Source organism: Ctenopharyngodon idella, chromosome 13 (assembly GCF_019924925.1).
Source record: "Ctenopharyngodon idella isolate HZGC_01 chromosome 13, HZGC01, whole genome shotgun sequence".
Classification (NCBI taxonomy): domain Eukaryota; kingdom Metazoa; phylum Chordata; class Actinopteri; order Cypriniformes; family Xenocyprididae; genus Ctenopharyngodon; species Ctenopharyngodon idella.
The window spans coordinates 3,852,749-3,866,785 of NC_067232.1; the positions used below are offsets into that span (position 1 = coordinate 3,852,749).

Consider the following 14,037-nt stretch of genomic DNA (forward strand, 5'->3'; position numbering starts at 1 on the left):
GTAATTTGTGCTAGGAGCAAGTCATTTGCTGTAATATGTCCTGCCAATCAAGTATTGAGTGCACAAAAGAACATACTTTAAAGAACTTGAACTTTTCTGTTTTGCAAATCCATTTTTTGATTGATCTTAGGAAATATTCTAATATTTTGAAATACTGGATTTTGGACTTTCATGAGCTGTACGCTCTAATCATCAAAATTAAAAAAAAAAAACTTTTGAAATGTTTTACTTTACATATAGGGAATCTAGAATATATGAAAGTTTCATTTTTAAAAATAATTTATAATAAAAAAATGAACTTTTTGATGATATTCTAATTATATGACCAGCACCTGTATATTATTGTCTTTGAACTTCCGTTTTTGCGATAGTTCTTTATGTTTCTATGGCATCGCTCTCAAAGAATATTTAGCTGGTGAAGTGGATTTACTTGTTGTAGAGTTCATGAAAGTTATCATGAGCATAATGTTTAAAGCAGATGTCTTAACAAATGTCAATAGACTAGGAAGATTTTAAAACGAGCAGTTAATTCATAAATACGTAAGATCGCTGTGGAAATGCAAACCGGAAGACAAAAGACAACGAGCTCAGCGTTGAAAAGGGGCGGGGCTACATAAGGTCTATTGTTGAAAAAATTAATTTCCCCTGGTGTCTGCGCGCGCGCGATAAGTGGGCGGGGAATATGCTAATGTGCTAAGGTAACGTCACAACGAAACGGCTTGGGATTCGTTTTACAAACGACTCGTTTAATTGACTCAGAGTCGACTCTTACTTTTGAGAGACTATATCTTTATATACGGTGTACTTTCAGATTAACAACTTTGCAGGATGTTTTCATTCACTTAGAGCTATGTGACGCACTACATGAAAGGTAATTTTCAAAAATCCATAATAGGGGCACTTTAATAAAACACATTATCGTCATTCGTCACTATTATTAGCTATTTGTTCTCTCAGCACATCAAATGCTGATCACCGCCGTTCTTGTCATAAGTTTTCAAAACAGCGCAGTAGATGCGGAACATCACCGTCACTGATTAGTGTTCATAACAGCGCACTACACACTGAACATCACTACGCTCAGTCAGCAGTGACAGTCAATCATAGCAAACGCTGGAAGGTCTCTTGTGGATTCAGAAGGAACTTTAACTCATTTCTCTGGATGTAGGTGACGTTTTCATGCGAGTTCTGCCTTACTGACATACTGAACTACAATCACTGGTCGACTGCTCTGTTTCCTTCTGGACGCGGGCTGCTGAATCGGGTCACTGACCTTCAGGCGTTTCAGTGACCATGGTGGAAATTCACTTAGGAAAGAAATGAATTCTTTCAATGAAACATCGCCTGAGACTAACCTGGAGAATTATAACTATATTTTCGCCGATGAGACTTACAAACTCCTGACGTTCACCATCGGATCTATCGGTGTCCTGGGCTTCTGTAATAACATCATCGTCATTATTCTCTACTTCAGATTCAAGAGACTCCGAACACCAACTAATTTGTTAATAGTGAATATAAGTGTCAGCGATCTGCTGGTGTCCCTCACTGGAGTTAATTTCACATTCGTCTCGTGCGTGAAGAGAGAATGGGTCTTTAATTCTGCCACATGTGTTTGGGATGGATTCAGCAACAGTTTATTCGGTCAGTTCTGTCTTTAGTCCTCATGTATGGATAGAGTCACCTGAATAAGTTTTCAAGTAGACTATACTTTGAATTCAGAGACGGCATTCTTACTTTTTTTTTTTTCTTAAATGTTTATTTCATCAATAGACAGATAACGGATCACTTGATTAGCCTATTTGTTCTATTTCTTAATGGGGTTTGGTCATGGCTAGTCTATTCGTCTGACTGTAGCCTTGTCTGATCTATCTGAAAACTTTTGTTATTTTTAAAAGTGTTTTGGTCAGTTGTCATTAAAATGGTCTTATATTAAAGGAATGAAGACGGTTGCTGTGTTAATCCAGAGAAAATGTTAAGAACAAAACGTTTTTACAAGTCACGGCGTTGTATTTTTGCTGCAGTTAGGTATACCTTGATACATTTTAAAAACGTTATAGAAAGCACATCTAAGCACATATTAAATAAGCAAAAGCTAATCATTTAAAATCATCGTGAACATACCTGCGTAGGTTTACTACGGAAGCCAAACCGGATCAAAACTGGACTTGGTTTTAAAAGAACGTAATCATCAGTAAAAAATACTAACGTACAGTAGATCCTACCACATTACTTAGTTTGTGGGACGCTATCTACCACAAATGCCTGACATTAAGTAAATTGTGAGTAAGTTGCGATTCTTTATATTATCTTTATATTATTTCAGCTTTGTGAATGTCGAATTTTGTCGACGCACGAAACATTTCCCTACATTTCTCACTCGCGTCAAAACTCACCGGATCATCGCGCGCAGCGAGTCTGACAGGATTTTCTGACAATATACCTACCTCACGACAAATTATCTTATCTTATGTGTATATAACAACAAATTGGAGTAATGTGCTAACTTTTAGGTGTATGTTAGTACCTGTAAGTATGGAATCGCTGGTAATATCATAAATATGAGAAATATAACATAGGCGACAAAAGAGACTGCATTGTTAACATAAAATGAATTTGGATAGCATACCTGAAAACATTTGGTCTTGTAATAATTTGATGAGAAATGTTCATATTGAGGTCTTTTGCTAAGATCTTAGAAAATCAGAGGACAGTTTGATATATTGTTGAGAGCTATCTTTTTCAACTTGTGAATAGACGTGAGATTGTAGTCTTTTTCTTCAAAATCTTAAGGGCAGGCAACTTCAACAAAATTCTCTGTCATTTTGTCTTTTCTACCCCAAATGATGTCACTGATCATCCTCTACTCATTGATGCAATCTTATTCAAGTTACTGAGGGATTTGCACCTGAATCAAATTATATAAAGGAAAGGTATGATATGGTTAACTTAGTTAATTATATCAGATGCAGCTTTATGGTCATAAGAACATTTGTGCTCAATTATTTGATATTGTTTACAGCAAAAGGCAAATGCACAACTCTAAGCATTCGTAAACAACTGTGACACATTTATTAAAATAAATGTCCATCTGGTGCAGGGAAAGATAAAGTCAAATAGAGTCTGATAATGACACTTTAATGGACCAGAAATAACTGGCAGTATATCAACAACACATCTGTGAGAGGATATGCTTTGAGAAGAGCTTTGTAATCTCATTTCTGAAAGATATATGGTCATTTTATGCACCTGCACCCCCAAGGTCACACTTTTCTAAGTCCAAAAACTATCATCACACATGATTGCTTCTGTATTGCCTCATTTGATGCATATAGATGTGAAATTGGCTCCCTTTTATGCTTCTACAGTTGTTTGACCTCCATTTTTGCTCCCTTGCGAATTGACTCATTTAAATAAAAAAAACAGTTTTATGAGATGTAGCTTAATGTGTAATTCTGCGTCATATTCTACATCAAAATTACCAAGCCCAGTTCTATGTGATGTAAAAAGAGGTCTGTATGTGAATACTTCTGACAGCTGAGAGGAAACACGCTAGTGCTGTCTCCCCACCGGCCTGCATCTGTCACAGAGGACTGTGGATGTCTGGGTAATTGGGGGAATGTGTCTGCGAGTCTCTTGCCAGAGTAGTCTCTGTGGATACTGCCATTCAGAGATACAGTTATTTACTTCTAAAAAAGAAATGATACCAATTACTGTGATCCATTGTCTGCTGAAGTTAGGACTGTATCCTGGCAGCTTGATTTCTGTAAAAGAAGATCTATCTATTTATCTATCTATCTATCTGTTTGTCTGTCTGTCTGTCTGTTTATCTAGGTCAGCTGTCTCTTTATCTCTCTTCTCATCCTTTAAGGTATCGTGTCCATCATGACTCTCTCCGGGCTGGCGTATGAGCGCTACATCCGTGTGGTTCATGCCAAGGTCATTGACTTCCCATGGGCCTGGAGGGCCATCACACACATCTGGCTGTACTCTTTGGCCTGGACTGGAGCTCCTCTCCTGGGATGGAATCGCTACACGCTGGAAGTCCATCAGTTAGGCTGCTCTCTCGACTGGGCGTCTAAAGATCCCAATGATGCTTCCTTCATTCTTTTCTTCCTCCTCGGATGCTTCTTTGTCCCTGTGGGTGTCATGGCCTACTGTTATGGAAACATTTTGTATACAGTGAAAATGGTAAGGCAAACACTTTTCTTTAAATATGTGTGCCACAAACTGAAAAAATGGTAACCTAAAAATGATACCATCTAAATTAACTGGTTTCAAGTCAAAAATATTATTTAATATTGCTTTATAAACCTAAATACATTAATTTATACCAACATTTATTTTTATGGGTTAAATCACCGCTGTGTGTTGCTCAGAGACGCACAATTGTTCTGCTATGGCTTTATAGGTAATATTTTCGTTGGCAAAATTGAGCAAAAGCAGACAATATTGTGTCTAAAATATAACACAATATATTAACTTCTTATTTATTGAACTGTTGTGTATAAAATCAATATCACATTTGCACTCGTGCTATTCGGGACAAAAACAGCACTCGTGTGGTATTGCTTAAAGGTGGGGTATGTGTTATGTAACAATACTGTTTGGAAGTTAGTCAGTCAGTTAGGCAGACACCAACAACAAACGTGTAACCAGTCACCATTAGTGGGCATATGACGGTCGTGGAGACAGAACGAGAAAGCGGGAGATTTGAAGAAAGAAAAAACACAGAAAGAGAGATGATGAGACACAATACAAAACAGCTCAAAAAATATCAATGGAATGAAGGTTTATGACTGGGCAAGTGCTTTAGGACCCGCGTTTATATTAGGAAAGATTTCCAGTGCTGGAGAGAGTTAAGCGGGAAGGCCTGAAAACAGACATGGAGGCTGCTTTGATTCCGCTTCACGTGTGAGTAAGGAGGGTGAGTTTTGGAGGCAGAGCAATGAAGAGAGGGGTGGGTTTCTTTGGGTTCATTTCAAATATCAACAATGTATGAAAATGTTGAAAAAATACATACCCCACCTTTAACTATATTATGATATAAATGATATCATGATGAGACAAAAGCTTATACACAGGCATTTTTCCCCTGATATCTTGAATTTTAGGGGCATATATGCCCTGCATCATCACCAATCAACTGTATGAAATGTAAGATGAACTGCATAGGTCTCGGGCGGGACGAGTGCATTAAATGCGTTAATAATTTTAATGCATTTTTTTTCCCCAAAACTAGGCTAATTAATTAAGTTATTGATGAATAAGGTTTTTAAAAGTGTAAAAAAAAACCTAATGGAGATATAATTAATTTAGAAGTTTTATTAAGTGTTAACAATGAGATTATGTGGTTTTTATAATCAATTAACACCGTTTTTGTCATTTTTTTACAAGATGGACAAAATTTGTCACCAAAAAAGTCATTCGGTTTAGCCAAAATTTCAGTTTTACTGAAAGACACTTTCGGTTATACCAAATGACGATATTTCCAAACAATGCTAACAGGCTGATATCTAGTTAGCTAGCAAAAGGACAATCAAACATTTTATATTTAGTATAAGTTTTTAAAATATTACAACATTTTCCATGTTTTATAGCGGTTGTACCGAATGACCTGATGTGTGAAAACATGAATTTTTCAAATAGTTAAGAGAGAGTTAGTAACTTTGCTTCACAACTGTGTGTTCCTTTGTAGGTGTCTGAATGATGTCACATCCTGTCACATGAAATTGAATGCATGACTTGATCCGAAATGGTCCCTTTATATTGGTTACTCTGAATGACATGGATAAAATTCTTTTTTCCGGACATTCTTTCTCCTAACAAAGCAACGACTTCTATGCATAATTTTAATGCCATTTTGCACTATGTTGATATATGATGTTATAAAATCATGTCAGAATAAAAAATATGTACATTTATTACATTTTAAGATATTTTAATCACTAATGAAATGGCTGTATTGGCCTTTGGACGGTTAAACCAAATGACCTTTTGACACTTCAAAATCTTTAAAATACCTTTATATGTAGCAAAATATAATTAAAACCTTTTGGATTCGATAAAAGAGATCTAGGTGTACTACCTTACATACTTTGGATGTCATATCTTTGTTTTTTATTATTATTAAGGCCTTTGGACAAAAAAATGACCCGTCACGTCATTGACCCATATATATATATATATATATATAGCCTATGCGTTACAAGTAATGCGTGAGTTACGTAATCAGATTACTTTTAGTAAAAGTATCTCATTGCTTTTAAATTTACAACAAAATATCGGAGTTACTTTTTTCAAAGAACACAAGTTACTTTGTTTCCATTTATTGACTGACACCTCTCTTGTCGAGAGAAATTGTAAGTGCAGAGGCATTGTGTGCGCTGTGTAAACATGATGGTTACTGTAGCTCTAGACTACATGTGAGCATGCGGTTACTCATCTCACTTGAGCAAAAACAGATTCAGTATTCCTCAAAATAAATAAAAACAGTGAAATGCAAACATCACATGTGTGTGTTTTGTATTGCTGAAGTCAAGGTGTTGAACTTTCTTTTCCTGCATCCTATTCTTATGAAATCCAGCACAGCTGAAAGGTTTGAGCTGTGCCGTCTACTATACAGAGGGTGAATTTGCACTTCCTTCAGCCTGAGGTTTATTCATTTCACTTTTGGTGTAAAAGGGCCTTTACATTTTTCAAAATAGAACTTTTTTTGTTATTAAAAACAAACAAGCAAGCCCAGTCCAAGTAAGAAAAAGTAACGCAAAAGTAACTTAACACATTACTTTCCATAAAAAATAACTAAGTAGTGTAATTAGTTACTTTTTAGGGAGTAATACAATATTGCAATGCATTTCTTTTTTAAAAGTAACTTTCCCCAATATATATACAGTATATGTATGTAGGCACAAACAAAACTGTATTTTAAAGCATCACATGACAGACATTGCATCAAGCTCGGTGAAAAAAATACATCCAATATGGCATGTCAAGAGAAATTTCAGTTGTATATTTCATTAAATTCTTCAAAGTATCTATAAATTAGACCCATCTAATTAAAAATTCACACTGTATTGGAATCAACTGTGAGTCGAGTCTCTAGTGTGTTTCACATGCAGAAGGCTGTATGTGTGATGTGCACAGTTGCTGCCTATGTAGAGACAGCAAGACTGAAAATTGTATGGTGAACTCATTTGTTTTTAAATCAAATAAGGGGCATTTGTACATTTATACTTTTTCAAAGTAATCACTTGCTAAGCAAATTTGATTGACCATTGTTGTCAAACGTTTTTCTTGAGACTGCTTGTCATCTCATTTCTGATCTGTGATTTGCATGTCACTTCAGTTTCTTTCTTTCTGTTTTTAACCTTCATCATTCTCTATTGTTCTTTATAAACACACTGTCAAGCTAGCAGTGTATGGGGCAGACACACTCTGTATTTCAACTAAAAGCATATTGTCTGAAGGTGCCTTCAAACAATAAGCAGAGATGGTGATTGTGCACGTAAATAGCTTGTGGTTTTCATCAGCGCAGCTCCTGTGCATCAGATCTTATCAGGTGTGCTGCCCAGGGGTGGGAGAGCAGGACTGCTGTAAAATGATCTGCAAGTGATTATACGCTTACCATAAACTGAAGTGTGTATTTTTTTTTTTTTTTTTTTTGATGTTGAAATACTTTCTCTTATCTCTGCTTTATGTACAGAGACAGTCACAACAAGTAAGCCATTTGTAGGTTGATTCCCACGAAAAGCATTCAAAACAGCAACACTGGCTGAAGCAATGGCATATGTTTGGTGTGGAATTATCTGTTTTTGTGATCAATATATATATAATTAATCAATTAAACAAACCACAACAACCCGCAGCTCACACGCAACAAAGTGAAGATGAGCAGAAGACTATACACCAGCAAAACACACAAAATTACATTTTGAATTTTATTGATTTGAGACAGAAAATTGCATAGATTGAAAGGAACAAACAGCTCAGTTGTGAAGTTAATCATAATAGTAATTGTCAATTTAAAGTCCAACACCACTGAGATGAAGAAAATCCAGTGAAACAGCCAAAAACCTGGCAGCACCTTTAATAATTTAGATTGCTTCAACACGGTTTTGGAAGCTTCATAAAGTGCACTATTTACAGACTGCAGAAAGTAAGTCAATACTACTAAGTGTTAAACCCTTAAGGCACAATACCAGACGAGGCCCCTGTTCTCTTGAAAGTACATAAACACATACACAGTGTTGGTATTCTTGCTCCGAAATCAACCCCAGAACGCACAGCAGGGGTTTCTTAATCATCCAGACTGCTTCTTTTCATTCACTATTTCATCTTTTCTCTGTTGCCAGAGTGAGGATTTACAAAGTGCTCTGAGGTTGTTGTTTTTTTTCTGACTGCACATTTAATGTGATTGACTTGTGAGGAACATACTGCCTGTGTTGTACAGAACAGCTTATCACGTCTTGATTGTTCTGTATGAGTAAACATGGTTGTGAATAAATGAATCAGGGAATCAATAAATGCGTTAATGATCAGGGAATCAATACATGCGTTAATGAATCGGTGAATCAATAAGGGAATCAATAACTGCATGAATGAATTGGTAAACCAATTCACTCATGAATGAATTATTAAAATGGGTAGTTATAGAAATTGAGAGATTACATATAAATGTATAAATTTTACGTATAGTTATATTTATAACACAGTTTAAAAACATTTGTTCCACTACAGGACCATTTATTATGAACTAGTGAAAGAAAAGCTGTTTAAAATGAAAAAACTAAATTTATACACATTCCCCTACATATTTATATAAATTTTAACCTAAATCTTGATGTAAATAAACCAAAAATGTATACCTTATCGTCTACCCAAATAATGAATCAGTTACTTAATAAAGGTGTTGTTTATATGTGCCATGTCAGCAGCATGACAGCTTTAAACAACTATCCTCCTGACTATACTGGGTTTGGAAAGCCATCTTCAGATTGACAAAATAATTTCAGGAAAAAACTCTGAAAAACCATCAACGACATTGCGCCCCCAAGTGGTGACCCAGTTCTGTTTTAGTTACACAATGGCAGGAGCTCTGAGGCTGCATTTTCAGGACCGCATTTTCTAGGACCGCAGTTCTAGGACCCTAGCAATGATTTAGTTGTTTAATTGATTAAGTTTAATTTATATATTGTCCTAACCAACCCCTAGCCCTAAACCTACCTGTTGGTAATGCTATTGATTCAATTTAATTGACATATTGTCCTAACCAACCCCAATCCCTAAACCTACCCATTGGTAACCCTGTTTAAATATTTAAACTAGATGGCGCTGTCACAAAAACTAGGGTCCTAGAAATGTGGTCCTGAAACTGCTGCAGTCCTAAAAGTGCAGCCTCCGGTATTGCAGGCAGGTAATATTGGCTCTGAGAGATGCTTAATCAAACTCAGCAAATTTTATTGCTGTTCTTGCAGCTGTGTGATAATAATGAATGAATGTATGTGTGAGTCAGAGAAAATATGTTTAATTAAAGAAGCAACAACATAAGAGTTTCTTAGGGCGTCGTGCTTTTGAGCATATGACCTCTGTCTAAAGCCAATCAGCTTGGGAAAATATATATCTTCATCATCACCATGAACATTACGTGCAATATATTATGTGGAATCTGTTATGACCAGTGTTATGTAATCAGATTACTTTTTTCAAACAAGTAATGCAAGTTACTTTGTTTTCCCATTTATTGACTGACACCTCTCCTGTCCCCAAGATAAAAGAAATTGTAAGTGCAGAGGTGTTAAATGCGCTGTGTAAAATGGTTACTGTAGTTCTAGACTAAATGTAAGAATGCATTTAGTCATCTCACTTGCACAAAAACAGATTCAGCATTCCTCAAAATGAATAAAAACCGTGAAATGCAAACTCGGAATATTACGCAAACCTGCAATAAATGTTTAATAACACATATATACTTTGTGTATTTAATCTTACTTTAACCAACCAATGTCTTTGCTGCTGACATTCGATGATCTAGTTCAGCCATACAAATAAGCAAAAATGACTTCACATTTGTGTTTCTTTTTTCATTTTTATTGCTGAAGTAAGAATGTTGAACTAACTTTTCTCTGCATCATTTCACTTTTGGTATGAAATGGCCTTTACATTTGCCAAAAATATATAGAACTTTTGTTTTTTGTTATTTAAAAAACAAACAAGCCCAGCCCAGGTGACAAAAAGTAGCACAAAAGTAATGTAGTGCATTACTTTACATAAAAAGTAACACAATTAGTTACTTTTGTAACTCATTACTTTTAAAAGTATGTTACTCTAAAAAGTAACAACTAATTGCATCTTCAACAGTGTAATTAATTACTGTACTATACTGTACTAATGACCTGATCTTTTTTCTAGGACGTGTGATATGCGCTTTACCAAATTAAACTGATTTATGACAAATGTCATCTGTTCTGTTTCTATAGTTGCGCTCTATCCAGGATCTGCAGACGGTTCAGACGATTAAGATTCTACGCTATGAGAAGAAAGTGGCGGTGATGTTCCTGATGATGATTTCTTGTTTCCTGGTGTGCTGGACACCCTATGCTGTGGTCTCCATGCTGGAGGCCTTTGGCAGGAAGAGTATCGTTTCCCCTACGGTTGCCATCATTCCCTCTCTCTTCGCCAAATCCAGCACTGCCTACAACCCCGTCATCTACGCCTTCATGAGCAGAAAGGTCAGCAGGGGTCACTCAGTTTATTGAGGGCAGGTCTGGTCCACACACTTAAGCCGTGTTTCTTAAAAGTCTGTTGTGGTGCGTGCAGTAAGAGTTGTTTGGTATTCAAATAAACAATGGAGTTTAAAATATAATGGACCGACGACTAGGTTCAGGCTTTATTAAGCTTATATGCGGAGGACGAAATCCAGCGGGAACTGGGAAAGCGTGAAAGTCGTGCGCAGTCCTACGTCCGACTTAATCTTCACGGTACTTTAGACCGCGATGTAAATGCAGACAGCAACAGGTCTGGGGGGAAAAAGTTCCTGGGACAAAATTGTTCCGGGTAATTTCGGTGGAAAAGTGGCTATACTAGCTCAAGTCAACATAGGGTGATTCTGAGAAGTGTTACAAACCATTGACAAACTGCATAAGAAATTACCTTTGAGATTTAAAATAAATGCAATACAGTAAAATAATAATAAATAATATTATAAATAATTAAATAATGATAAATAAAATTATTGTATACAATTTTATACTATATTCAGCAGCATTTTACCTGTATTATTCCATGAATTTGGGAGCATAATGATTTTTTAATTATATATAATTTTAAGTTTTAAATTTAGACATGAAAATCTTCAATCTTCAAATCATTCTTTTTTTTTTTTTGTATTGTCTGATTTTAAAAGGAAGTTATCAAATATTGTAATGTGTATGTACTGTTTTAGTTTCATTTTCATTGTTAGCTCTGTTCCTGTTTTCCTGCATTCTCTAGTTAGTTCCTTTGTTTGTTAACGGGTTAGTTCATCCAAAAATGAAAATTCTGTCATCAATTACTCGCCCTCATGTCATTCTACACCCATAATACCTTTGTTCATCTTCGTAACACAAATTAAGATTTTTTTGATAAAATCTGAGAGGTATATGACTCGTCCATAGACAGCAATTTAACTGACCCTTTCAAGGTCCAGAAAGGTACTAAAGACATCGTTAATAAAGTCGACGTGACTGCAGTGGTTCAAGCTTAATTTTATGAAGTGACGAGAATAAAAATATCGACTTTATACAACAATATCTTCTCTTCTGTGTCATTCTCATACATTGTTTACATCCAGTGCTCCCGGGTTCTACGTCAGAACGTCGACTCATTATTGGCCGGCTCCTGCGTCAGCATCACACACATGCGTTGTGCTGCTCACGTGATCAGCTTTGGCCAATACTGAGCCGGCATTCGGACGTAAACACGGAAGGCTTCACTGTGCTTACTGCATCAGCTATGTAAGGATAATGACGAGGAAGAGAAGAGATTGTTGAATAAAGTTTTTTTTTTTTTTTTTTTTTTGTGGACAAAAAGTATTCTCGTTGCTTCATAAAATTGAGGTTGAACCACTGCAGTAACGTCAAGTGTTTTAACAATGTCTTTAGTACCTTTCTGGACCTTGAAAGTGTTGGTTAAATTGCTGTCTATGGAGGAGTCATATACCACTCAGATTTCATTAAAATATCTTCATTTGTGTTCTGAAGATGAACGAAGGTCTTACGGGTGTGGAACGACATGAGAGCGAGTAATTAATGACAGAATTTTTGGGTGAAATAACACTTTAATTAGTACCCACGCCTGTTCCGTTTTATCTGTCTGTCTGTCTATATGAAGCCTACTGAATGTATTGTATGTCATTTTGTGTAGTGCATTTTGATGAATGTATTTCCTCTTTCTGATTCGTCAGTTTCGCAGGTGCATGTTACAGATGCTTTGTTCTCGCCTGGCCAGTCTGCAGCACACCATTAAGGACCGCCCCCTGACCCGCATCGAACATCCTGTACGCCCCATTGTGATGTCACATAGCCGCGCCGACCGGCCCAAAAAGAGAGTGACCTTTAACTCTTCCTCCATCGTATTCATCATCGCTAGCAATGACACTCATCCTCTGGACATCACCACCAAATGGAATGATGTACCAGACATCGATGCAATTCAGGTTCGACCCCTTTGACATTTGCAGCGGATACATTAAAGAATGGCATTGAAGTTCATTAATATCACGCTAATTGAAAGTTTATAATATGCAGAAGATACAGCAACATCTCTTTTCATAAACATGGAAACAAGGATTTCTTTATGCAGCAGTAATGCAAACTAACTTTTGTGTAATGATCAGGACTTGTGTGAATTATGTCATTTGTAACTGCTGTAAGTATTTAATGAAAATGACTTTGAGTTATTTATTATCAATAACAACTTCTCCTGTTCTCCATCTCTTCTGACACTGAAACTTCCACCTTCACCCAGTTCCATGGGATGGTGAGATATCCAGCAGTTTAGGTCGCAAGTCCGTGAGCAGAATAAATTAGTGAGTGTGCTCAGATAGATTAGGAACACAGTGTTCATACAAGGACTCTCCTGGAGGACATTTGTCAAAGGATGCGGCACCTCAGCCAGACTGTCTGTCAGATCCACAGCGCCCCCTGGAGAAAAACTTTGTGTCCTTTTGAAACTAAGTCAAGCATCATCACTATTTCTACTGCTCAATTTTTAGATTAGGACTTTGTACAAACCCTTAAGTATTAAACTTTGGTGAGTTTACATCAATTTGCATTCCTTCTTGAGAAGAGGTGTGTTTTTCCTTTTCTATTATAGTAAATATACTTATGATTTTTTCTGGAGGGTGATGAAATGAATGAAAAAATTCCACTGCGCCAGTAAATAAATATCTAGCAACCATTCAGAACACCCTAGCAACCGCATGACAACACATTGGAAACCACCTACATTAATGCAAAGTACTCACAAACAGCAATATCTAACAGAGTATATTTCTGAAGAAGAAAAAACTTACACTAGAGTTGCGGTAAAGGTCACGTTAGTGAAATTTTGTGGGGGAAAAAAAGGTTCATTGCCTATTGTTAATAGCAAAGCGATAATGGAGCACAACTCACAAAGAAGGGCCCAGTGAAAGTGCCCTTTGTGGTCGTATCGCGGTGCCCCCGCGTTCCCAGGAGTACACTTTTTTGGCTAAAGGTTGCAGGCTTGCCATCCAGTGGCTTTTTGTTTTGCCCTCGTGTGAATTTGACTTTGATTACATTTGACTGCACCATATGATTTTTCCAGTTCTAAAAAATAAAAAAATAAAATTTAAAATCCCCTGACGTGAACCTAAAACTAAAATAAATAGTTTGTGATTACAATTTTATGAAATTTTAAATACAAAAGACATACTGATAAATTAATGTTTTAAAATGGCAGTTGAATGACTGAATGTCCGGTTGAGTGGTTCAGAAGGCATCTGTCTCATTCATGGATTATGGTCTGTGGAGGATTTGT

At 36.3% G+C, this 14,037-nt stretch overlaps 1 protein-coding gene across 1 annotated transcript; it reads left to right on the forward strand.

The window, feature by feature from the left end:
• Window positions 1-1,008: 1,008 nt before the first annotated feature.
• On the forward strand, window positions 1,009-13,305 carry opn3 (opsin 3). Its single transcript, XM_051918132.1, has 4 exons — window positions 1,009-1,644; window positions 3,872-4,191; window positions 10,479-10,730; window positions 12,443-13,305. The coding sequence occupies exons 1-4, from the start codon at window positions 1,320-1,322 to the stop codon at window positions 12,707-12,709; spliced, it is 1,164 nt and encodes a 387-aa protein (XP_051774092.1). The 5' UTR covers window positions 1,009-1,319; the 3' UTR covers window positions 12,710-13,305.
• The last annotated feature ends 732 nt before the right edge of the window (window positions 13,306-14,037 follow it).